At 39.5% G+C, this 27,270-nt stretch overlaps 1 protein-coding gene across 2 annotated transcripts in view; it reads left to right on the top strand.

The window, feature by feature from the left end:
* ano1b (anoctamin 1, calcium activated chloride channel b) overlaps positions 1 to 27,270 on the top strand; it is a 36,366-nt gene that overhangs the window by 5,666 nt on the left and 3,430 nt on the right. The window contains exons 2-24 of one of the 2 annotated variants that reach the window (XM_042496052.2): positions 1,342 to 1,734; positions 4,262 to 4,360; positions 5,406 to 5,557; positions 6,953 to 7,007; positions 8,464 to 8,512; positions 8,731 to 8,786; positions 9,559 to 9,600; positions 10,087 to 10,151; positions 10,295 to 10,429; positions 12,125 to 12,285; positions 12,824 to 12,906; positions 13,865 to 13,876; positions 16,962 to 17,036; positions 17,913 to 17,981; positions 18,079 to 18,280; positions 18,846 to 18,957; positions 19,122 to 19,179; positions 20,223 to 20,323; positions 20,774 to 20,916; positions 21,062 to 21,214; positions 21,337 to 21,389; positions 23,089 to 23,273; positions 25,855 to 25,960. In XM_042496052.2, the coding sequence (XP_042351986.1) occupies positions 1,342 to 1,734; positions 4,262 to 4,360; positions 5,406 to 5,557; positions 6,953 to 7,007; positions 8,464 to 8,512; positions 8,731 to 8,786; positions 9,559 to 9,600; positions 10,087 to 10,151; positions 10,295 to 10,429; positions 12,125 to 12,285; positions 12,824 to 12,906; positions 13,865 to 13,876; positions 16,962 to 17,036; positions 17,913 to 17,981; positions 18,079 to 18,280; positions 18,846 to 18,957; positions 19,122 to 19,179; positions 20,223 to 20,323; positions 20,774 to 20,916; positions 21,062 to 21,214; positions 21,337 to 21,389; positions 23,089 to 23,273; positions 25,855 to 25,960 (2,559 nt within the window). The remainder of the gene's footprint in view (positions 1 to 1,341; positions 1,735 to 4,261; positions 4,361 to 5,405; positions 5,558 to 6,952; positions 7,008 to 8,463; positions 8,513 to 8,730; positions 8,787 to 9,558; positions 9,601 to 10,086; positions 10,152 to 10,294; positions 10,430 to 12,124; positions 12,286 to 12,823; positions 12,907 to 13,864; positions 13,877 to 16,961; positions 17,037 to 17,912; positions 17,982 to 18,078; positions 18,281 to 18,845; positions 18,958 to 19,121; positions 19,180 to 20,222; positions 20,324 to 20,773; positions 20,917 to 21,061; positions 21,215 to 21,336; positions 21,390 to 23,088; positions 23,274 to 25,854; positions 25,961 to 27,270) is intronic. The other variant, XM_088079808.1, reaches the window with a different exon arrangement.

Here is a 27,270-nt window from a genome sequence, read left to right as displayed (position 1 = left end):
ACATTTCAAGTATTTTGGGACATTTCTAGGATTTTAGGATGTTTTGTGGGGAGATTGTCAGATTTTAGGACATATCGATTATTTAAGGACGCTCACAGATTTTAGGATGTTTCTAGGATTTTATGCCATTTCTCAAACTTTTGGATATTTTTGTGATTTGGGGACATTTGCAGAATATTAGGATGTTTGTAGGTTATTAGGACGTTTCTAGAATTTTAGGATGTTTCCAGCATTTTAGGACATTTCTAGGATTTTAGGACCATAGGGGCTTAGCTAGGATCTCTATCAGGGGTTGTGGGGGATCCTCAACTGGCACTTTTTTGATTAATGAGCTCTATTTTAATGCTATTTTAATGGCATCTTATGTATACTAAAAGTACGCCTCCCAGTGTGAATCACTTAATTTTTTTAGTGAATTAGAAAATGGCTGAAGGGCCCTTGGCAGCCTATCAGGGGTCAAATGTTGCCCACGAGTCATGAGGTGAGTATTACTAGTTAAGGTAAGCCACAAACTGGATCTAACATGGAGCCAGCTTTTGGTATTCAACCCTAACCCATGACTAGTAAACTGATCTTCAAGTGTAAAATGGGTGGAGTTCCTCTTCAAATATTGGTGCGTGCTCTCTGTGTAGTTTGATCTAGACACCTTCCCTCAGATCTGTAGCCAGACGTTATAAGTAGACTTCATAAGGAGAAACACTGTAGGCTCGGGTCGTGACACAGCTCATAATTCACACACTATTTGTGTCTCATGTACAATTTACTAGGAAGTGCCACAGTAGGCACAGCAGCTGCCGCCCCTACCATGGCACCCAATTTTTATTCACCAGGTCTCAGTGCCATCCAGATTCCCCAAATGTGTTGGAAATTCATAAAGCTGCTTTCACACAAGCAGATCTCTCCATGGCAGCATGTGCCTTTGTTGATGTCCCAGCATTGGTTGCCATGTGCTTTTGTTGCCTAAACATAACCATGAGCAGTGTCATCCCTCCATGTGCTTGTGATGACATCACAGTAGCGGCATCCCATAATGTAAAGAGCAGACGCAGAAGGACACATAGAGCGTAATATGAAGACACAGAAATCCACTGCAAAGTGGCAATATGTGACGACTTGGGATGGAAACGTATTGGTGAGCTCTGCATTGCACTTTTAGTATACATAAGGTGCCACACTGCATAAAACATCCTAAAATCCTAGAACTGTCCTACAATCCCGGAAACGTCATCAAATCTGATCTAAATCCTGCATCCATGAAACATGAGAGAAACCAAAACTGCTCACATAAACAAACACTTCTCCCTCTTTCCTCCCTGTCTGTCCCCACGTACATGCTGTCAGCTGCTGAAGGCTCTAACCCCAGAGGAGAACACCCACTGCCAGCACGGCCTCTACTTCCAGGACGGTCAGCGGCGTGTTGACTATGTCCTCACCTACCCTGTAAAGAAGCCGTCCGGGGGCCGCTCCAGCCGACAGTCAACGCACCTGCTCACTGAAAATGCTGTTGCACGCAGCCTTCGTCGTGGTCCCCACAGCCGTGACGAACATCATCGACATCACCAAGCACAAAGGACGAGAGACTCATCATCGCTGCCGTCATCGCCAGTGGTCGACGTGGAGCTGGGCTCTCTGGGAGAGACGTGCAATGGTCAAGAGGATCACAAGATGTTCAGGAGGGAGGAGTTTGAGGGGAAACTGAGAGACATGGGGCTAGAGCTGGAGAAAGATGAAGACGTGAGTTTACATCTCTTTCCGTTTATTCATTCCAGACAACCTCAACTCCACCTAAAATGTATTTCTGATAGTGTCAGTAACTGACTACACAAACATGTTTCTAAAATATAACACATTTTGTCAAGTCAAAATACCAAAGTAGGAAATACTCTTGAAAAGTAACTCCACACAGGATTTTAGGAGGAGGAAGAAAAACAGAAAAGCAGCTGCCTTTAGGGCCTGAAATCTCTTTGACCCTTAGGTGTTTTATGGTCTATACATAGAGTGGTGCATGAATGAAAAACTGGAAGTGACTTTCTTTCAGCACTCCTGGTTCCCTTATCTTGAAGTCAATGGGTTTTTTGAATAGGTTTTTGGTTAGAAGCCTGAAATAAGGTATAAACCTCCACTCTGTAGGTGGAGACGTTTATATACCTTCACTCTTTTTAGGCCTGTGAACATTTTAATTGTGTTGTTCTAGAAAGGCCATGATTTTGGGTTGTTTTACTGCATCTAGTGTTGTAAAAATTGCTTATAACTTATCAATGCATGTTGATTCTGAATATTTTAAACAGTTTTGAAACTGATTTTCCACATTTTTGATACGCCGGTACCAGGGACAGACACACCGATTTTTTGGGGGGGGGGTGACATGCAGCAAAGGGCTGAAAGCGGAATCGAACCTGTGGCCGCTGCAGCGAGGACATGGCCTCTATACATGGGGCGCCTACCATACAATGGACGCCCCGACCATTCAGTTTTTTACACGTGTAATGCACACTGATGCCGCTGTGGATAGATTGAGTTGACAAACAGCTGCTGTGATAAATGGTAATCATAGCAGATGTGGAAAAACTGCATGGTCATTTCACAGAGGTCCCTTGGCCTTTGACCTCAACATATCTGAATGAAAAGGTTCTGTGGGTACCCATGAGTCCCCCCTTTATAGACATGCCCCCATTCTGCCAGTCCCATGCAGCTTTTTGCTGTAATTTGATTCCCAAAAAAGACAATCTGATAAGAATTGCTTTACCTTTTCAATATCGAATTCATAACTGTTTTTTGATGCAAATAATAGAATTGAAAACGTGATGGTTGACAGTCTCAGGCTGTGACATGCACTGACATAGCTTGCTGCTTCTATGGTGCTGACCTTTTCTCCATGTATGTTGCATTTTAATGTATGTAGAGTATATCAAAATCTTAGCGTCTACATGTAATTTTTGTAAAGAACATTGTTCTAATATCTTGATATGTGCTATAGTGTAGCAGGAAATGTTGCTCTGTCTCTGCCTCTCTCTGTGGACAGAGCTGACACTGCCTGTCTCCTGTTGGCAGCCGGGTCTGCCTGTGTCGGCCAGTTTGGATGGCAAGGCTGTGATCACGGAGTCGGATTGGATGATGTCTGTCCTGAGGCCTTGTGCTGTTAGAGGACATGAGCCTTAGGACCAGCTGGCTGAGGGGACTCCTCTCTATGTTCTCCTCTTTGCAATGGAGAGCTTTGTAATAGTATCCTAATTAAAAGAGGAAATTGGCCTGGTTCAGCTCAGCATCCGCAGTTGGGGGTTTTCCTGTGGACTCAGAGAATACTCTTGCATATTTCAGAGTGTAGAACTTAAATTGGTGGTCATTTCGAAATGTCTTCAACAATTTAAGAGGCGGCCAATTTTTGCAAAACTATTTGCAGAGTTGCAGCTTAGATATATCTGTGTATCAGCCTTGTAAAAGCGTAAACTGATAATCTGCCTATGTATAAGATGTCCTGATGCCAGAATATAAATAGAAAATAAGGCGCTCCACAGCAGTGACTGGAAATGGCTGACCTAAGGTGGCAAGTGCCTCGTGGAAGGGGAAATAAAAGCATACATACCGCTCGTTTCACTTTTAGTGTATCAACAAAAATCTGTCCTACAGTCTGCCGTGTATTAAGTTACTGCTCTGCTCTGCTGATATGGTGGTAAATGAAATGAAGTCATCCGAGGGCAGCAGGACACACATGTTGACAAATCTGCAGCTGCTGATTTGAGAAGTGCTGTATGAGCGTGTTGTGCCATTATATTTGGCTGTTCACTATATTTACTCTTATTAAATTATATGCCGATGACACCATGGTACTACCGAATAACCACACACACCTCTACTGTACACACTCAAGACTGTTGAACTATTCACTGTTTATGGAGATTATCAGGGCACATTAATAAGTCACATTGCATCAAAACTTCTTTTCCATTTAGTTTTTTCGCACTTTTTCCAGCCTTTCATGTGTGTTTCATCCCGATGTCATTCAGAAGTTGTCAAGTACCACCGCTTTTGCAGTGCTTTTGGTGTAAGAGCCCGGGGCTCAGTGGGTTGTCCACAGTGTACTTGTGCGCTAGTACTTGGTGTATTTCTGCTTGTCCCACCTGGAATGTAATCAGATTTTTTACATGCAATGTTTTATTAGTTTTTTAGTTTGTTTTTTCATTTCTGTTTTGCATTCCTGATGACATCAAATCAAATGTAAGTTTTATACAGCTGAGCTGTATTTTTTTTGTGTGTCTTATAGTCCAAGATTGCAGGGGTGGGCTTTGTGAAGATTCATGCTCCCTGGAATATTCTGTGTCGAGAGGCAGAGTTCATGAAGCTGAAGATGCCCACCAAGAGGGTAAAACTCACTGTCTTTCTGTCTGAGTAAAGAATGAACAAGCCACTTCTCTTTTAACACTATCCAAGTAAAGCAAATTTTCCAGTTCTTTAACTCAAATAAATTTGACTCTGCAACTTTCGCTTGTATTGTAATAATTGAGCAGAAGTATTTATACTTTGACTCAAGTAGAAGAGTTATGTACTTTGTCCACCACTGGGAATAGTTAATGAAAATTATTTGAAGAAAACACACAGTTGTTGGCCTGTTTTCTGTTCCTTGCTTGATTGCTGAAATGAACACCGGGACACTTGTGCTGTCAAGTTTGCGCAGGTTACCAACCGATGCATCCTCGATAAAATGGGTGCGTGAACAACAACAACACAGAATTTTAATCATGTATTAGGACAGTATTTGGTCATAAAAGATGATGTTTCATAAGGACACAAGAACAGACAAGAACACAGATTGAGAAAGGGCCACTGTCTCTACGAGAAAGTCTAGTTTCCAGACATTGTTACCATAGTGACATGATCCCCTGGCACAGGTTTGTTTGTTTGTTTGTTCATTAAGATCTCCATTAACCTCTGTTTTAAACACTAGCTACTCTTTCTGGGGTCATTATTTTCATGTACGTTACGTAGGGTAGCACAATGCAACGCAACGCAACGCAACGCAACGCAACGCAACGCAACGTAATGAACGTAACACTCATACTCAAAAAATCAAAAACTGTTTAATATATACAGTGGCTCTACAGAATAATTCATCTCTACAATAGTTGATCAAATAAAATACCTGGAAACTATCGTGATGTTTTGCATGAGCATTCAGCAAGTGACTGTGTGTTTACTGTTTTGTTCAGTACTTTTACACAACTCAACACAACTTTTCAATTTTTGATTCATCCAGTTCAAATCGCTCGTCTTTCAAATATCAATGCGTGTCTCTCTCTGTGTGTGTGTGTGTGTGTGTGTGTGTGTGTGTGTGTGTGTGTGTGTGTGTGTGTGTGTGTGTGTGTGTGTGTGTGTGTGTGTGTGTGTGTGTGTTGTGGGGATTTTTTTAGGTGTATGAAGTCAAGCAGTTGAGTGGTGTTGTAGAGAAGATCAGCTCCCTGGTCAGTAAAGTTGTTGAGCCGCTCCACCCGCATGTTGAGGAACATCATCCCAAGAACATCAAACACCTGTCACACACTTTCTCCAGAGAAAAGCAACACCTGTAAGTGCATCTTTTACACTTCAATGAAAAAAATTGGACACTTGTGGCCTAACATGGCTGTAAAGACGAGAGTGTGTGTGTGTCACCTCAGCCCGCACCTGCAGACATTCTCACCACATGCCCGCATTATAGAATATCAACAGATTGAGTCTTCTCTCTTCCTGCAAGGAAAACATGTTATTTTACTGTGGTATTAAGAAAGATATGCATACCTACCAAAATTACGTTCTCGTGCATAATAACATTCATAATTACAGTTATTCTGGTGTCTCTGGAATTCATTGGGTTTTTTTTGTCTGTAATATTCTTGAGAAATTCCTCCAAATGTCCGACTTGCTTTGTTTTTCTTTCTTGTTCTTTTCACTTAACTTGTTGACATCTCTATCCTTCATGTTATTCATCTCAAGGACTTGCATGTTTTTGTTTTTTATCACCCGCCTGGTAGGTGTCAGGGAGGGTTGTAAGTCCTGACGCTGTAGGCAGAAAAAGAGAGGCAGAAAACATTAACCTGCAGTTCAGCTTAACTGCAGGTTTATTTTTAATTTACCTGTAGCGATGGAAAACATACTCTAAGAGACACCAGTAACTTACTACTCATAATTTTCAAATAAAAGTCAACAATCAAACGATACAAATACAGACGATGTAAAAACGTGTTTTTTTTTTTGTTTTGTTTTTTTCAAAAGTCTGCCAGAAACAAGAGGGATTATGGGATTATGCCCATTGCTGGGAGATGTTTAGTCTGGGACATTGCTGGAATTGTTTAGTGTCATTGACATTATTTTAACAGTTGTCCAAAAATGACTGACTGGAAACACCTTAAATTGCAACACGTTGGGGTGTCAGCGGCTCAGTGGATAGAGCGGGCGCCCCATGTACAGAGGCTGAGACCTCGCCGCAGCAGTCGCAGATTCGACTCAGGCGTCCGCTGTTTGCTGCGTGTCATCCCCTATCTCTCCCCTTTCACACGCACACTCTGTCCTATCAAATAAAGGCGAAAAACGCCCGTCACATATCGCCGCTTTGCTTTAACCCGACGCCGTGCTGTGTTGTGTCATGCAGACACAACAGGGTCCATCCAGCCGCGTTCTCATGTGACGCCGCTCATCTGTGTATCAGGCTGCCACGTCAGGTGCTGTTTGGCCGTCCACCGGCGTATAATAACAACCCTTAATTCTGTCCTCTACTTATGCTGTCCAGCTGCATATCGTGAACACGAAAGGTGGCTTTTGATGACTCGGAATGAAAGCGGGCTGTAATTTCTCTTCAAAAACGTTGTGTTACTGTTGTGACACTGTGGTATACACTACAGTAAGATGACTGAACTTTAACAGGTAGACAGTAACAACAGATAGTAACAAGTGTGCATGCTTTTGTGTGTTTTTTTATTAACAGGTTTGACCTCTCAGACAAAGATTGCTTCTTTGACAGCAAAACCAGGAGTTCAATAGTAAGTTCAGAAAAGTTTGTCTGTAATGTATCTACCAATAACAAAAGATCCACTCATGCATCATTGTGGTTTTTAGCTAATACATTTTCTGACAGATATTTACTACGTATTTTATAAAGTAAAATCTGACCGTTTTTTGAAAGACCTGAGATATGCTAACAACAACTAAAACAGCTAATAGGTTTAGTAAAACCCTGCAGTTCTCAGTGTTTCTGCCAGTTTTTTGTAAGCCTGGTTCGAAGACCGTGACAGACCGAGCTGACGGTCAAACGCCTGCGGCCTTCACCAACGTGGTGTGTCCTGCACAGTTGGTTCTTGTATTTTATATTATGACCCTCGTTGGTTTTTTTCGCCTGATTCAGCATGTTGAATTGGTGCTGGCAGATGTGGAGCCTGTCAGTGAGTGAAATCACTCCGATTGGACGTTCAGCTCAGCTCTTGAACTCTTAACAGAAATGTTTTCTGAAGGTTTGTGTTGCTGTTCACTAGCACACAATAAAGATGCTTTGTTCTCTTAATATTGGCTTGTGTTTTTAAAGTGCTAACTGCATAAATAGCGTTAGCTGGCAAACTGGTGGTTTTCTGGTTTGCCATTTTGAATGATGATTGCAGTCCGGTATGGCGGGGAAACCTCGCACAGAACATACATGCTTTTTGGCTCTCGGTTGGGGGTCTTCCTGTGCAACTTTTTGGCTGAGACGCAGCAATGTGAGCATGGGGGGCCTTCATCGCTATAAGTTCTCAGATGTCAGTTTGATGTGTCACGGCCTGAAGCATCAGGGAATTTTTTAAAGATGTATATTTGAGATTTTTTAAACTACAACAACAGAGAGAATAAAGAAAAACACCCTGCTAATGTTGTTAGTTAACGCTGGCTAACAAGTCAGCAGCCGACATTTGCATTTACAGTGAGTAAGCTGATTGTAATGTTAATACTGTTGCTATGCTATGTTTACTATGAGGAGTCAAACTTTTGCTACAGCTGAAATCGTGTAATTAAAGTTAACCACTTGCTTTATTCCCTGTGGGGCGTAAGGCTGCAATGAGATCTTTCCATCGCATTTGCTCCTTGGCAACATGTTGCATCTCTCCCCATGAAAACGTTTTAGCTAACAAATGTATGCATAGACTATCACAATGGATAATGCAGTATAAGTATTGTACAGGGGGTTTATCCAATCCCTAAATGGGTATGCATTTACGCTATCAGTGTAAAATATTAGCCTTTTATTCACAGTCCTACAAAGTTTATGTCAAAGGTCTACTGTTGGAACCATTCAGGCTTAAATTTAGAACAAACCACCAGGAATTTGGTTGAGGTTATTATTGCTATTGCAGAGCTTTAATATTGTTTTATTATAGTATCTATAAATCTCACTTGAATATTTTCAAGGAATATTTTGTTCCGTAGCATTGTGAATTTAGTTCAGTTCTCCTGTTTTTCATTGCCTTTCAGGTTTTTGAAATACTAAAAAGAACAAAATGCAAAGCCAAGTACAGCATGGGTAAGTCTGGATCTCTGTCTCTATCACTGGCCTCCTCGTGTAGAGCAGCCACTTTAATAATCGGTGCTTTGTTTAATCAGCGATGGTAAGAGAAATGGGAAAGTAACTTCATGGCAAAGCTGGGTCTTTGTTAGGCTGTGACTCTGCTGTGGTCACATTTGCGGAGCGAGGATATGAACCCACATTAACACCTGCGTCTGTTTGTCATCTCTCTGCAGGTATCACCAGTCTCCTGGGAAGTGGAGTCTATACAGCAGCTTACCCTCTTCATGATGTGAGTAATACTAATCCTGCCACCAGCAGGTTAGTACTGCAGGTAGTATTAGTTCAAAATCGTGCTTGTATGCTCGTGTTTTGAAGCAGTTGTTATCAATCAAACTTTTGTAATCGCCAGAAGATAAGAGAAAAAAAATGCCAGCACTAGTACTACTACTGTACTACTACTGAACTTTAAACTCGACTATCTCACTTATTAACCCTTTGAAACCTGGATTGACCTGATTTTTCTTGTTTTGCCTCCTTTCACAAGTATTAAGTGCAGGCAAGTCTCATGTAATGTAAATATATAAAATATATAAAGCAAACATATATAAACCTTTGAACACTCAGAAACTTGGCAAGAAGTGTCCCAGAAATTGCAATAAATTATAAAATTTAGAATAAATATTTTTTTTAAAGCAAAGAAAAAGTGTCCAGAGCTATATATGCTTGTTGTTTTACATATTTAAGATTTTACAGAATCTGTATAATTTTTAAGCAGTTTTTCAGGTCATTTTGGTTTCTTTTTTCTTTTTTTTTTAGTTTACCTGTTCACCCTACTTTTTTTTGTTTGGGGAGGGTTGGTATGTTTTTTTTTTCTTTGTTTTTTTGGGGTTGAGGGTAATTTTCTTGTACTTTTTCTTTTTAAATTCCTCATATCCCTCTGCCCATTTTTTTTTAAAGAAGTCAAGCCAATTTTCCCAGGTTTCAAAGGGTTAAAGCTGGTTTATGTTCTTGTCTCAGTGTGCACAGTAACTAGCTTTAGTTTCATCTCTTTCTCTGTTCAGGGAGATATTAATGAAGAGAGCGCAGAGCCCAATGACAGAAAGGTAAGAAAGCTGTTTCTAATGAAAGTCATTATAAAAGTCTTCACACACTGATGTTCATGCTTTTTACAGCTTCGCACACATGCACATTCAGATTTCACACTGACACACACACTCATTATTCTGTTATCACTTTATCTTTCACCCTGGAAGAGGAATAAACTGCTTGAACATGATACTCATCGGAGTACCAAATATAAATTAATCCACTGCTGAAAAGAGTCCCTAAACAAACACACTATTTATGACATATTTATAATTACATTAAATCAAACATTGAAGCCAACAGCACAGTTTAAAGTTTTAAACATGCAATTCAACGTACAGACTTAAAGCAAGTCTGATGGCTCGTCCATCTCATTTCTGTTTGTCCTATAAACTTTACATACAGCGACTAATCCAGCTAGCTTGGTTCTTACCGCAGTTCAAGGAAATAGGAAAGGGTAAGCACGATAAAACAAGTAATGCAGTGTTGATTGTCTTCCTCAGCTGTTGTATGAAGAATGGGCGAATTACAGTGTTTTCTACAAATACCAGCCCATCGGACTCGTACGGTAAGGACATATCACTTGTACGCTGATTAATTGTCAGACTTTTGCATTGTTCTTTTTAATCTGTCTGTATTTTGTGAGTCAGTGATAAAAAGTAAAAAAGATGCAAATAATGAAAATGATTAGCATCTGTTGTTTTTTTTTAGAAAGTATTTTGGTGAGAAGATTGGTCTGTATTTTGCCTGGTTGGGTCTGTACACCCAGATGCTGATTCCTGCCTCTCTAGTGGGGGTCATTGTGTTTCTGTATGGATGTGCAACAGTCGATGATAACATACCAAGGTAAACACACACACGCACACACTCACACACACACACACACACACACACACACTTTATTTAATGTGCACAGACATGAAGTAAAGTCTGTGAGATACTTTAATTGGACAAATTGATGTAAGTGAACTCACATCAGTCTACCGAATTCACTCCGCTGATGTGTGTCTCAGTGAAGTCTTATTTGACATGTCTTGATTTTGGACATCATTCTTGTTAGATATTCATATATATCATATTTTCTCCTGCAGTCCAACATTTTTTCAACCCCCCACAACCTGTAAATTTCCTTTAAATTTTGATTATGAATTAATTGTCCGAAGTACCTATATTGCGTTGGCCTCCGTATTTAGCAGACCCTCTGTGACGTGAGCGTCAGACAAACACTGATTTTCTTGTTGTGAAACTGCTTTTATTTGTGTTTTTACAAGTTTAAATCACCTGGTCTGTTTGTATTGGAGAGAAAGAGACCAATGCAGATAATTTTACTCCGGGAAAAAAAACCTCCTGAACAAAAAACACTGAAGAAATTCTGGCCAGGAAAAGTTTCAGCTTGATGCAATTTGCAATTCTCACTACTAGATGCCACTTAATCCCCCTAAATCTTTCACACTGCCCCTTCACACTATCAAATAATTTATTTGAGTTAAGATTATTTTGGAGAACACCTCTATGAAGGTTAAAAGATAAAAATTTGCTGTCATATTAGTGTTGGAAAATTGGGCTCCGTATGTAACACCAAGACATGAGATTGAATTTGTCAAGACATCAAATAAGTGTAATTCCCAAAAGGATTGACTATTCTTTTGTGTAGATCAAATATTAGCACTTGATAATGGCCAAATGCAGTTGCAAACATAAACTGTTTAACAGTGTAAGAATGATAGAAAATCAAAGTGGATGAATTCATGACAAAAGAACAAGAGGAGGAACAAATCCAGAGAGAGGGAGACACAGGAAAAGGTTTGATGAATGAGTTGGGGTAACTAAGGCCTCCTTTCCTTCCACCACATGCTTCTCGTCATCCACAGGATATTATGACACATGCTGCCGGCAAGACACACACCACACACACTCAGAATAAGTGTTAATGTCAGAGTCCTTCCCGGACACCAAGCCACACAGTAAGAAAAACCAGAGCCCCTGTCTGTGTGCTGCAGAATGACCCCACTGTGTTCATTCATTACCTGACTGCTTTGAAACTAAATCATTATTTTTAGATTTGAGAGACACTAATTATATAATTCATATTACCATTATAATAAAAATATTTAAAGGAGCAGTGTGTAGAAATTAGTGACATTGAGCAGTGAGGATTGACTGCTATAACAAGGAGTTCATGCTTTGTACACGGGAGAGACTGGTGTTTACATCTGGTCTGATTTAGGTTTAGATTTTACTCACAAAATATAGCAATAAAAAACTATGAGTCATTTTTTTCAATGTTTTTTTTTTTTAAATATCCAGTGTATATATATATATATATATATATATATACACATACATATAAATATAAAGGATGGATTTTAAAATAGCCCCCCCCCCATTAAAATAATTTCAGTATACATATCAGTATTAATGTGTATTTCCTTCTTGTTGTTGCTGTGTGGAAATGTGTGCTTGTGTACTTGGATGGTGGGCTCGGGTTTTGTGTGTGGGTGTGTGTGCGTGCGTGTGTGTGTGTGTGCACATGTTTTCCAGCATGGAGATCTGCCACCCAAAGAACAACATCACCATGTGTCCTCTGTGTGACAGAGTGTGCAGCTACTGGAAACTCAGCACTGCCTGTGCAACTGCCCGTGCCAGTCACCTGTTCGACAACCCCGCCACCGTTTTCTTCTCTATATTCATGGCTCTGTGGGGTGAGTGAATGTGCAGTTATATCTATTACTGTCCCTGACTCAGAATTATGTCAGTTGAATCAGCTTTGACAATTCAATACAAATATTCAATGATTCATGTTGTTTTCCATATGAAGTTTGAAAGTTTGAATGGGGCTCAGCTGGATGTTCAGTGTGACAGCGGCAGTAATGTAATATGGTAAACAAGCTAATAGCGCTAACAATTGGAGCACAAATGTGTAAAAAGTATAAAAGAGTAGTGTGGAAGTGAAGAGCACTCATTCCCTAGTAAAATCTGGAGCCCAAAAGTCCCTAGAAGTACATTGCACAGCACAATGACTCATTCAACTGAGGGGTCTCTGACTGATGATTTGAATCTTTTACTTTAAAGGGGCATCCCAAGTTGTATCCATTGTGCTTACCACAAGTGACCTCTTTTCCCCATCGCATGCTGTCACCCAATTTCCAAAGATTTAAATTTAAAATGTGTACTATGAATACGTGTCAGTATCTGAGTCCCTCTGTGAATTTGTCTAAATGTACTCTGTCTGGTTTAAAGCTGCCATGTTCATGGAGCACTGGAAGAGGAGGCAGATGAGACTGAACTATGAGTGGGACCTGACTGGGTTTGAAGATGAGGAGGTGAGTGGTGTCTTGATGATTTAACAGAGAAAACACGGAAAAGGTGAGCTTCACATGCAAAAAATTGAGAAAATAATCAGCTGTTCTATGCATGTATTCTGCTACATGTCTTACAAGTTTGCATGAATCTAAAGCTGGTTCCATAGTTATGTTCAAGTTAAAGTACTGAATTGCCCGTGCACAAAACCATCATGATAAATAATGTCCCAGCCAGGTTTTAAAGAAAATAAAGAAATACATATTTAGTCTCACCATAATTCTGTCTTTTTGAATTTTTAAGGTACACACACTGGTTTAATTTTTTTTTAATTTTTTGTCAAAGACAACAGAGGGCATTTTTCATACTCTGATTAATGTATACATCACCATTAATTATCGTCAATTTTGTGATCTGAAATCAGGTTTGATCTTAATATGTTTTGTGCAATGTTTACTTGAGCAAACACACGTGACCATAACCATTGTATCATGAGTTCATATGACCTCACCTTCAGCCTGCTGGTGCAGTACACTTTTGTTTACTCCTTAAAAAAATTGTACTAATCTGCCTGATTGTCTGACTGCTTGTCTGTCTTGTTGTTAGACAAGTAATAGGGAGAATCCTGCTACGATCACACCCAACTCTGGTTTCAAAGTCTGTGGTGTGGATTTGCACCTTAATAGTTATCAGGAAAACCTTCAATACAAATAGGAAACCAGGTCAGCGAACAATGAAAATGATTTAATGCAGGAAAGGTTTTCAGCCATTGAAAAAGGCAAAAGCATTCCTACTGACCATTTATAATGTTTTTGTCATTTGTTGTTCATGTGTTTGTTATAAGTTTATTCATTTGTGTTTTCACAAGTCATTTAAAATATATTAAATTCTTCTTTGAGTTAAAAGTAAAAAATGTGGTAAAATGAATGCCCCTCTCTCTCTCTCTTTCTCTCTCTCTCTCCCTCTGTTTATTTTTCACAGGAAGCTCTCAAGGTTTGGATAAATTCCTATTACTAGATAAACTCCTCTCTTTCCTCTTTGTAGCCTCTCTGCTGCTGCTGCCAACCTCTGATCATAACACGTCACACAAGACTTATGTGTGTTACTATAAATGGTATTTGCAGATGGAGTCCTTGTTCCACTCACAGCATATTTGAGGTTTTCTCATTTATCCTAATTCATATCATATCTATAATTCTGATATTTTACACAAAAAAATAATCATTTTACAAAGTCAACTTCATCTTTCTCATCATTTAAGCAGTATTCTGACCTCAGAAAATATCTTGACATTAATATTAGTTTCACTGAGTTTCAATAAGTCACAATTTCTTTTTTTTTTAAAATAAAATGTTGCCTTCAAAAAATAATACCCAATGCCAAATCTTACTTTAATAATGTTATGTTTTATAAATCTAGCACATTATAGCATTGCTTGCACATGTAGGGACCTTTGAGTCACCCTATGCTGCATAGTTTGGATGAATAGTTCAAGTTCAAATAAACAATTCTGAAAATCTGTAGGCATGTCGTCAAATACCGCCGCTTTGTCAGTGCTTTCGGCGTAAGATCCCATCGCCAAACGCCACATTTTGCATCGTATTGCATGTTATTATATGTTGGTGGATAGCCAGACAGCACCTGTCACGTCCACATGCTACACACACGTGCATGATACACGGCATGATAGCGTCATCTTGAAACGCTGCCGGTAACGACGTAATATAAGGAGTGCGAGAGTGCCTACAGGGCGGGTAAGAGGGGCTGTGGATGTGTCCAGCAAAGCCCAGACTTTCGGTTCGGTGTTCGCTTCCTGTCTGAATGTGATTTTTTTTCTACACTTTACAATGAGCTTCCTTCCCCTGATCCTAACCATCTGTGCCAGCATGTGTGTTTGTTGACGTTCTGGCTGGTTGCCATCTGCTTTTGTTGCCTAAACATAACCACGTGCAGCGTAATTCCACCATGTGCTTGTGTTCACATCACGGTAGCGGCATCTCGGAACATCAATAAATTCAGAAAAATACAGAGAGCATAATATACAGACGTTGAAGTCCACTGCAAAGCGGCGATATGTGACGAGAACGTGTTTGAATTGTCATATGTACTCTATAGATAAACATCCATAGACAAAGAGAAACAGCTGAAATGTTACAGAGACTCTATAAACTGTCTGTAGGTGGAATATCCAAATGAAGTGTTACCCGAGTTTTAATTAAAACTCAAATACACTGAACTACAATATGCAGGTTGTTTTAGAGTTACGTTTGCTGTTATTTTTCATTTACTGTATCTGCAGATATAAAACTTCTCAGGGCCCGCATGTTTAAACGTTGTGTTCACTCATGTAAACCGTGCATATACCATTTCCCACGCACAAACACAAGAGGAGTGTTTGGTAAGAATGTGTCTATGACACACATAACTGACACCACTTCACAAATCCTAATTCCCCCCATCAATTACATAAAAAGTTAAATAGACATTGCTAGTTTAATTTTTTAAAACCCTGTATTCTGGGTGTGAGAGATATTAGAGAATAAAGGGCTTTGTGTTTGCTTCAAATCGCTTTGCTGACTTTATCACTGGTGCTTTTTTTCCTCTGACAGTCACACTGAATGGAGCCTGGGAAGGATGCCAGAAAACGATTTACTACCACAGGAAATGGAAAAAATAAGGCAAATAGGGTCAGCTTAAAATATATTTCAGTCCAATTCAACACACAAACTACAGCCTAAAGATTCACTCAATCTGACAAAAAGTTAAGAAGAGACATTTAATTTAAAAAAATGTTTTTATTTATTATTGTTAGAAATTTTGCAAAGATGTTAATATTTAATCACAACTGTAAAACATTGATAATCAGAGTAATTTACTAGTAATTCCATTTTTTTCAGTATAACAATATGAGTGTCATTAAAAACGTAATGACAGAAAAATCCCACTCCCAAGCTCCATAAACTGCTTCTATCACCTTTCACAATATCATTTTATCTCTCTTGTAGCGCTGTGGTTATTTCCTGACATGTTTTTCCTGTTTACCTTCACTCCAGCTGTGAGTGTTCATTTCCCTGTTTTTAACACAGTGTTTCATTGGAAATGTTATGATAAAAACATTTTCAGTGGTTCAGGTGGTGAGTATGGCTGAACTATCGTGTATCAACCTGATTTTCTCCCTAAAGCTGTCAGAGAAAGCAGCTGCCACCTGTCAGGGGTTGGAAGGGCTGATTTGATTAAATTCAGTACAGTTTAATTGTCACATGAAATCATAAAAAATGGTTTTCAATAAGATGTAGTGGTTGTCAGTTCCATCAATTTGTAGTAGTAGTAATAATAAATAAATGTCATGTTTAGGATTAGGCAAGGTTATCATTCAGTATCCTTATGGCCTGGAGGTAGGAGCTCTTCCATTTCACACATGACTGGAGGATAAAACCTACAATTGTAATGTTGAAATGGAAAATTAATTATTTGTGTACATAAAAAGCAAATGGGTCCAATGTTTATCCCAGTGAGACATCATTAGTAACCATCAATTTGACACCATCAGCAGAGTAATCAAAAAGCAGAACACAATGTATTTGATAAAACATTCTTGTTGATGGTATCAAAAGTCTTTCCAGGATCTACAAAAAGTGAAGTGTAATGTTTTTTTTAAACAGCTGATTTTTTTTAATTTTTATTTTGAACATGAACAACAATTAAACATAGTACAAACTAAAGACAGAAAGACACAAAGTTGAGTTGATCAAAGATCGTAGCATTTCTAGTGCTACCAGTATGTGAGGCAGTTTATGGGACGTTGTAGTTAATTTTGGGGGTTTTTGGCTTTATTCTTGTCCAACAGTTGTTTGATTGTATTATAAAGTTTAATAAGGTCTTCTTGCGCTTCACATCTGTTTAATGTGATTGGTGTATTTTATTGAAATGCCTTTTCAAAAACAGTAATTGGTCAGAATCGTCTTTTCTACCATATGCATATACTTTTTATACCCTTTTGTATTTCACTTAAATTTAACGGCTCTTCTCTGTGTTTCACTGTTTATGTGTGTCATTTCCGTTTGTGTCACCATCACAGGATCACCCCAGAGCCGAATATGAATTCAGGGTCATGCAGAAGTCTCTGAGCAAAGATCCAAAATCACAGCACAAGGTAATTATTACCCCAATCACATTGTTTATGATAACATCTGAGTAGAAAATCCTCTGCTTCAACTACATTAAACCACACAGCGCTCATTAAAAACTTGTTAATTTTTAGTCACATTAAAAAAAAAAGAATTTTATCATTTTAAAAGTATACTGTATTCAGAAAGTTTTCACTCCTTTCTTGTGCCATCGAGCAACCCTTTCCAACAGGGAACTGCAGCTGTAATCTCAAAGCCACCACACTCCACTTATAAATGTAGTAAATTTTACTTTGCAGAGCACTGGAGTTGCTGGTCTACTGCACCTTCATGTAGTGTACAGTTACACTGATATTGTTTTTTTAGGTTTGTAATTAAAATACTTTTTCTGCAACCCTGACCACCAAATGGTTGCTTTTGGCGTCTGGATCACACACGAAATCACTGCAGCAGCGATAGTATCTGTGGACTGTGGAATGAGAATGGGCTCGGTCAGGATAGGCTCCTCATGACTCTGTAAAGCCTAAGAAGATACAGATAATAAATGGACAATATATTTTACAATTACAGTGAAAACACTGCATGTTGCTCCTCTTTAACTGGCTCCAAGTCTGGAGAAGCATCAGTGAACTCTGTTTAGTTGAATATTTGGACCATCAGGTTAAATGTAATACTAGTTCTAACGGAGTTTGCGGTTTTCCGTCAGAGTTTTGCGTTCAGTTCAACTGGAAATCAAGATTTGCTATTCCTGGGAAGTATTATGGTGAGAAAAGAACATGTTTCTGCTGTAATGTTTCAGAAAAGACAACATATCAATGTTATCTTAACATCTACAATTACAGTGCACTTTACTAAAGCTACATGTTACGTTTTTAATAGATATTTGTATTCATCTGTTTTAGGTTGAGAAGCTCACATGTCGAGACCGCCTCCCAGCCTACATGACTAACATTGTCATGATGCTGTTGATGGTAAGAAGAACCTGACTGTCTGCATGCGCTGTACATCTGTGGTGATTATTTCTTTCCTCTCACAGTGGTATTCTGTTCATAATCCTGCTATTGTTAGATTGGTGTTACGTTTGCCATCGTGTTTGGTGTGATCCTCTACCGGATCTCCACCAAAGCCGCTCTTCATATGAGCTCCAATCCGGTCACACGAAGTCACGTTCAACTGACGGTTAAAACCACCGCAGCCATCATCAACCTGGTGGTCATCCTCATTCTGGATGAGGTTTACGGAGCTGTGGCCCGATGGCTCACTGTGTTAGGTAAGTTAAGGTTAGTTGTAGGCCGTTAACTAGGTCAGTAAGATAATAATGGGACTTTTTAACAAAGGAAAATTAGTGGGTCAGTCTGTTACCCTTTAGTCAGTGTGCAGGCATTTTCAGCGTGGGGGTCTGTGGCCTATGGTTGTTTCCACAAATGTGTAGTTCCATTTTATATTTAATTTTGGCTATATTCTGTCTTTATATTTTAATTTGCACTGTCTTGGATTATCTTTTTGTTTCTTACTTTTATGATTCTGTTTTTTCTTTATAATAATTGTAAAAAATAATTGTTAAAGGGAGTCTAAGAGCCCAGATTTTCACTGGTAACAACTTGCTTCTTTAATTGTTATGCATTTGAAAAGATATAACTAGAAACTTAAAACTTAGTAGTAACTATAACTCTGTGCTATGAGTATGTGCATAACACCAGCGCACTCAGATTATGTGAGACTGTTACCTTCTGATCGAGTAACTCTACCCAACCTCTGTATTCAGAAGTGATGGTATTGTGTGTTTATTACTGCAAACTGCAAAAAATCTAAGGAAATTGTGTGTTCATTTTTAGAGGTTCCTAAAACAGACAAGAGTTTTGAAGAACGACTTATCTTCAAGACCTTCATCCTCAAGTTTGTCAATGCTTTCACCCCCATCATCTACATTGCTTTCTTCAGGGGAAGGTTGGTAACCTCTTGGTATTTTTAAGTGTATTTTGTATTTTTCCATCATACTTATATATTAAAGCACTCACTTTCAACAAATAGCACAAATGATAACATAAAAGTTTTAAGGTAAATAATGGTTAATATTAACTTTTAACCCTTTCATTTATTTCTCCATCTAGACTTGTAGGCAGACCAGGCAGCTACCTGTATGTATTTGAATCCTACAGAATGGAAGAGGTAAGGTTTAAACTTTTACAAGTGATCTCAAAACATTTTTTTGTAACCATATATGTCTATTGGGATTATAGTTATGGTCCTTTTTTGACATGCTTATATCAAGCATTAACATCCTGGCTTTCATTTGATTTATTTTATGTGACTCAGCACCATGATTACATGGTGTGGAGCACAAACTCCACTGTCCTCCACTCTTGACATTTACATTGTTCATTCTTACCTTAATGAATAACCTTTGAAATATTTAATTAAACATATATATATAGAGCATCCAACAATAATGAACAAATCCTTCATAGTGGTATTTTTTTGTTAGTTGGATTGTACCTGGGGTGTGTAAGGGTCATATACTGCTTCCAGAAAAAAACCACAACCTTGCAGACACTGACCAAAGATCTCACCATCACCAAACTATCAACCATGCAGGGCTGTAGCTACCAGTCTCACTCACATTACATGTTTTTATGCCTCTGAGGCATCGGGGTTTTGGGGTGTACATCTGTTTGTACATCTGGCCTATTCTTGTGAACGCGTCTCTAGAACACCTTGAGGGAATTACGTAGCACAAACGCTCACTTGGACTCAAGGATGAACTGATCAGATCAGATGGCCAAAGGTTAAGGTCACTGTGACCTTGCATCCATCTCATTTTTGTAAATGCAATATCTGAAAATGGCATTGAGCGAGTTTTCTCAAATTTGGCACAAATGTGCGCTTGGGCTCAAGAATGAACTGATTAGAAACACAAACATGTTTTTGGCCATAACTCAAGAGCCATGGGCGCCCACCTCGAAACTGTGCTGATTTTTTCACAGAAATTGAAGTAAACTGTAAGTGCAACCTGACTGGTGCACAGAGGCATATAACTGTGTAGCAGTTAATGTAGTTTATTTTTCAGCACAGACATGTCTGTCTATGTGCTGTCATGAAAAATGTATTTCAGTCTTTCAAATCCTTCCATATAGCTGATGTTGTTTTGCTTTGGACCAATTGTTAAAATGCCTTTCAGCTGTGGTAAACTGTAGTTGTGGACTGTTTTGCAGTGTGCTCATGGAGGCTGTCTGATGGAGCTGTGTATCCAGCTGAGTATCACCATGTTGGGAAAGCAGCTCATTCAGAACAACCTTTTTGAGATTGGAGTACCGTAAGTATGCATTACTCTAAACTGGTTGTTACAAATAACAGTGACCATGTTTCCATGGACACTGATATTTCATTATTTTTCAGAATATGACAGTACTCTGAATTTGATAGAGCATATTCCCTTTGGATATTCAGAATTAGGCCATATTCCTAAAATAGCCTTTTCTCATAAGACAGGTGGGATCCAGTCATTCCACTTTTCTATATTTTGATCTGATACATGACATGTCAGAGCACACTAATTGGAGCATGGCTGCATGTAAACGTGAATATCAGTGGAATATTTCTTTTCATTAAACATGCAAACAGATTAGTAGGAATATTGTTGAATATTTTCTTCAGGATAAGAGTAAAAAAACAGAACATTTTATGAATGTAAACATAATCCCTTTCATCAAGTATTCAAGACCAGAACCTGAAATGGTCTTTCTCAAATTGCTGTTTTCCTCAGCAAGCTAAAGAAGCTGATTCGCTACATTCGGTCAAAGCAAGTGGCTTTTCAAGAGGAGGAGAGACAGAAGAAGCTGCAGAGATGCGAAACTGACCACTTCCTGGAACCATTTGCTGGGTTAACACCTGAATACATGGAAATGAGTCAGTACCACACGTGATACCGCTACACACTACACAGCAGCAGCATTATACTTTTAGAGTTATTAACATTAGACCAGACTGGATTCACTCACAGATGTAAGGCTGATGTTAGTGGTGATGACTTTCTCTCTTTTTCCGTGTTCAGTCATCCAGTTTGGCTTTGTGACATTGTTCGTGGCATCCTTCCCTCTGGCTCCGCTCTTTGCTCTGCTCAACAACATCATTGAAATACGACTTGACGCCAAGAAATTTGTGACTGAGTTACGAAGACCAGTGGCAGCAAGAGCCAAAGACATTGGTGAGTTATAATCAACATACTTAAATGAATAAATAAATGAATGAAAGTACCTGATAGTAAAAGGACATCTTTGTTAAAATGCTGTTGCTGTAAACGTACCTGTAAACATATTCATTCCACAGGTATATGGTACAACTTACTCAGAGGGGTAGCCAATGTGGCTGTCATCATCAATGTAAGTAAAACTTGTGTATATCAATTTATTGTTATATGTGTATTGTAAAATCTGTAGTTATCTTTTTTTGCACTAGGCACGCTACTGGGTGCCCCATAATTACGGAATAATACTTTAAGCTTTTGTCCGCACGTACCCTTTTAGTATGAATCCAGCGTTTTATAAATAAGACCTCTGGTCTTTGGTAGTGAGTGTGACACAATAATCTCCACACAATGTTATTGGCTTTGTCAGACCTTTCAACACATCTCCAAATCTTCATCAGCAAATAGCAACAACACTCAACACCTATCATGTGATAACAAGTGGTTGTATGTGACTGTGGGTAATCCTGTAACCCAGTCTGGTGTCTGGCATCAGATTGTGCTATGTGATCTTTTTTCACTGAGCACTGTCTCCTGGTCGATCGTCAGCTCTTCAGTCTCTCTCTGAACGTGCTCCTGTCTTTAGGTTGAATCAGCAGAAATCTTTTAAGTGTTGAATGGTTCATAGTAAGTGCTGACTGCCCGCCACTTAAAAGTTATCATGTGACCACAGCTCCACACGTGGGTCCCGGGAGGACACCTGAGTCAGCTCCCTTTGCAGATGAGGACTGTAACATGTGGTTAAGGGTTTAAAAAAACCTTGACTTGAGCTCATTTAGACACACATCCTCATCCCAAGGTCTGGTTCCATGCTCAAGTGTCGCAGTAGAGTTTAAGATGTTTTAAGTCTTATCCTAATGCCTCAGTTAGAGACACTGTATGTCATGTGATCTGTAAATAAAGTCACATGGAAATTGTGTGAGGGTCACTGGAGTCGCATAAATCAGCGTGAGGCCGGATGGCAGGACCTGGTTTGAATCGTGATCAGATCTGTCAGATGCACGTGGAACAGACATTTTTCAGCAGCAGCTGGAGGCTTGACAGAGGAACACGTCTGCATCACCTGCTGCGAGGTGGTTTATTAGGTTATTATCTGAATCTGAATGAGTTCTGCATTGATACTGATGACAGAAAGACCAGTTAGATGTTTCTGCCCCATTGCTGATGTTTTAATAAACTTAAGTTTTGAGAAACTTAGCTAAGCAGAGGCATCTGACTGAATTTAAATGGTAAATGGATTGTACTTGTATAGCACTTTTCTAGTCTTATTGACCACTCAGCGCTTTCACACTACATTGTCACATTCACCCATTCAGACACATTCACACACTGGTGGCTGAGGCTACCATAAAAGGTGCCACCTCCTTCTCAGTAATCATTCACACGCACTTACACTCCAATGATGCGGCATCGGGAGCAACTTGGGGTTCAGTATCCTGCCCAAGGATACTTCAACATGTTGCCCTCAGGAGCAGAGGATCAAACCGCTGACCTTCCAATTAGAGGACGACCCGCTCTACCTCTGAGCCACTAATAATAATGTAAAAGTGCACTCCCGCTGCTGCTGCTGCTGTGCTGATTGTTTTCATAAAATCACATAGAGTTGCTCTGTAGAAAGGCTTTCCTATAAAGGTGGGTTTTAAGGAGACACTTAAAAAAGTACAAGGACTCAGCAAATCAGATGAAACATCCTCAACTCAAAAACTCGTGTCCAGTGGATTGTTTCATCTTAACTTGACTCTTTATGTTGTTTCATTCCACTATGTCGTGTTTACACATTCTAACAATCCCATTTCTCCTAATCTCTCAACCACCTCCCCAACCACCATCCCCAGGCATTTGTCATCTCCTTCACTTCAGACTTCATCCCTCGAATGGTCTACCAGTACATGTACAGCCCTGATGGCTCCATGCATGGATTTGTCAACCATACCTTGTCCTACTTTAATGTCAGCCACTTCCAGGAGGGCAAAGAAGCCGCGGATCCGATGCACCTCGGCTACCCTGTTGAGATGTGCAGGTGGGAAATTTGATTCAGTGCACAATTTCATGATCAAACCATGTTTAACATCTGAAACATCAGTGTACCGCTGTCATTAGAAAGGTGTTGCTAGGTATATTTAATCAGGTGAGACCAATATTGAAAGAATCAGTGGAGCAATATTCCTGTTCAAAGATCCCGTGCAGTCATGCATAACTCTTTTCATAAAGGATCAGACTAGAAAACAAGAGTTAAACATTCAGCATGTTTACAACAATGCACACGTTATCACCACGGGACAGGAGACGGCGGTTGACAGGCCCCACCCTTTTACACTGCCTGTTCAGAGCAGGAATATCACGGCGTTATGCTGCTTCTGTATGTAATCTTCATCACTATCTTAGAATGGGGGGAGAGAGTTGTCTCACCTTTAAGCTGCCACAAGAGGCATTAACAGCCCTAAAATGGTATATGTATAAACAGGACAGCTGGCAAGACAGGACCATGTAAAGGGTAGGTGTGATGTTTTGACGGCGTGTTAGGCGTGCAATCCACCACGGGTGATTTCAAAAGCAGCTATTAGCAGTTAGTGGCTAACACGAAGAAGAACAACTAGGGCGCTTCCCAACTCAGAATTATGCCAGTCGAACCGGGTTTGGCTGGTCAATATGAAAATTCGATGGTTCATTTTGTTGCAAATGCGTCACTAGATATTAACAAAAGACAGAGACTGTGTCATATTAACTTGCTATGAGCTGTAAATTCACCACTGCTTCACCTGAATGTGTGGTCTCTCTCTCCCTCTGTGCTGCTGCCTGCACATCCGCAACTGCAAAGAGTAATGTACTGCATAGAAAAAAACGATTGCTCGATTTGAAGCAATCTCAGTGGCCTACTCCTAAATCAAAGGAGGAGCCCTACTCCTTACCCTCCAAGCAGAGGATGTGCTGCCAATGCATATTTTATATGTTACACTAGAGGTCGACACTGTTTTGTTGCATCTGCGATGCCGGCATGCCGTCTAAAATCACACACTGGAGTGACGTGATGCAGCCGTTGTTTAGTTCTATGTAAACGTGCAAATGAGGGAAAAAGAGGAGACTTCATAGCGGCTCTGTAGTGTCTGTATAAGAGGGGCTACTGAAACTAATGTACTGTATGCTAACGGGTAATTATTTAAACTGCTAATTTTCCTCACTTCTACACTCATCTCACTTCCATTTCCTTGGGTACTACAGCAACTAACCACTGGGCTGGCATCAAAACTATTGGGTCAAAAAAATAAATGTATGTTAGTATGTCAGAATCAGTCAAACTCAGTCTGTGGGCAGATTCAAAGGTCTGGATTCAGGTAAGTACTGTTCGTCCTGCTTCTTCACCATGTTAACCATCACCAACAAACCAAACATACCAGCATCACACACACTGGCTCCAAAATCATCTGCCTTTGCACACTCTCCCACCTCAGAGCCATCAAACACCAAGTACTCACAAAATCAATGACAGTTAGTAAGTTTATATGCACAGTTAGTCAAGCTACAGTTATAGATAGTAAACCAAATATTTGGACTCCTGTGCTTGTCCCAGTATACAAGCACTGCGGGTGAATCATTTTATTAACGGAAGTATGTCTGACTCCAGCGCGGTTGGTGGCAATATGCTCCTTTTCAGCTACTTGCTATTGGACCTTCTACCAGTTGACCTGGTCAACAAGTTAGCAATCAGCAAATGGGTTGCATGTCGCGGCGCGGGGACTATGGAGCATGTGCATAATGCCTCGGCCAGTTCAGCTCTGGTTGAGGCATATACATGAAAGAGTAAATCTACCCCCAACGCATTATCTAGGTGTATTAGTCCATCTCCGAGAAATTCAGTATTCCGTATTTCAGTTGGACTAACATGTTTACTTGTGTTTTAAAAGTCCAGTTTTAGTTGAACTAACACAATAATTCAACTTTTTCTAATATTTTTTGTACTGTTTATTTCTGTATGCTGTCATGTTGCTGTCGGTTGCTATGTGTATATCACTCAGTGTGTGTGTCCATATGTTGCTATGTGCTAAGTTGTACTGGCTGCAAAAACATCGAGGACCAATAAATCTAAAACAAGCAGGGCGAACCAGATCGTTTGAGTGTGAGATTTATGGTGGTAACTTTTATATGGATAGCTTACACGTCCATGCTCCTGAGCCACATCTGCAAATATTTAGAAACGTAACTGCAGGTGGTAAAACAGAAACATAAAATATTTGGGGAGGAAGCAGAGTCTGCACTTTTGCTTGTTATAAAAATGTCCTGACAGATTTGATGGATTTCGGGAATCATCCCGAGGACATCTGTGCATAAAAGGCCTCCTGTCTGACTCTCCCATCAATAAATCGATTCACCCCTGGTGTTTGTATACTGGGACAAGGACAGTAGGCCAATTAAATGGCCTAATGGAGCTATAACTGTAGCTCAACTTAACTGTGCATGTAAACATACTGAATGACCGGCTTTAACTCATCTGCAGTTGGTGGGAAAAGGAGTTGAGTCAGCTGTTACTTCTAAGGAACAATCAGTTGTTGAATTATCAACACATGTCAAAATTTAAGAAACAAACTGTATTTTTGTATCTGCAGGTATAAAGACTACAGAGAACCCCCGTGGTCAAACACTCCATACGAGATCTCAAAGGAATTCTGGGCGGTGCTGGCTGTTCGACTAGCATTTGTCATTGTTTTCCAGGTAAGGTGGAACAAACAGATTGGTATGAATTAGCACTATTTATATATGAATTTATTAGAAATTGTATTGAATTATTACAAAGCTCATTGACTATTAAATTTTATATGTAAATCTGGGATTTTTACACTGAAGCATACGGTAACTATTTTTGCATAAGCATTGCCGATCTAGTTCATGCAGGGCCCGGTTAAAACAACATTTCTGACCAGCCCATTCTCATCCCCAACTCATCAAGCACCATCGCTTGGTCAGTGCTTTCAGTGTCAGCATATAAATGGAAAATAGTTGTGGGCCAAGAATGGGCCCTTGTGGAACCCCGTAATTAAAATGAACAACAGAAGAGATGGTGCTTCTTATTACAACAGAGACGGTTGTATTTGAGAGATAAGAATTAGATAAGATAAGAAAGTGCTGTTCTCTTTAAACCAGCCAAGGACTTTAGGCAGTGCAGGAGAACACAGTGATCAGTAGTAAATAGTCAAAAGTGGCGCTCTCTGTCGGCTGGTAAAAGTAAATCATTGCAAACCTTGACAAGGGCTGTCTCTGTGCTAAAGCGGGCTCTTAAGACCAGACTGAAAACCGTTTAAAATGTTATTATTATTATTCATAAGAGATTAATTAGGTTGAAAAAAACCTTCTCCAGCACTTTGGATAAGACTGACAGTTTAGAGATTGGTCGATCATTGCAGAGTAAAAGAGGATCCAGATCCGGTTGTTTTAAGTAGTGCTTGAATAATAGCTCGTCTAAGACCATTAGGAAAGATGCCAGAAGTCAGTGAATTGTTACTAATAGATAAAATAAGAGGACCAACAGTGGTGAAAACTTAGTGTTTAAAAAGGAAGTGGAGGATTTCATTTGGTTACTAAATCACGAGTCCTGAGAGGTTAGTGGTTTGAAACTGTGTGAGGGAAACAGGATTATTATAGACAATGGATAGATTTCTTTCATCAGGTAAATTCTGGGTCCGAATGCTCTCTATCTTCTCAGTAAAATGAGCAGCAAACTCCTCAGCTAAATCATAATACAGTTCCAGGGCTGAATCGATAAGTTCATTAAAAAGAGAGCTGAGGACGTTAAAAAGAACTTCCAGGTTATGATGGTTTTTGGAGATTATGCCTGAGAAATAAGATGATCTTGCCTTTTTTTGGCTTTTTAGTCATATTTCTTTTGTTCCTTGAGATTTCTGTGAATGGCATCAGATTTCGTTGCTTTCCATTTGCGTTCTAATCCTTTGCATTGTTGTTTCAGGGATCGACTTTGTTTATTACAGACATGGGAGTGAGTTTGATTTTAACTTTCTGGTTTTTAT

Source organism: Plectropomus leopardus, chromosome 7 (assembly GCF_026936395.1).
Source record: "Plectropomus leopardus strain MGB_pleo_1.0 chromosome 7, ASM2693639v1, whole genome shotgun sequence".
NCBI classification, from domain to species: Eukaryota; Metazoa; Chordata; class Actinopteri; order Perciformes; family Serranidae; genus Plectropomus; species Plectropomus leopardus.
Note: the sequence above shows the minus strand (reverse complement) of the source record. Positions and strands in the feature narration are given on the sequence as shown.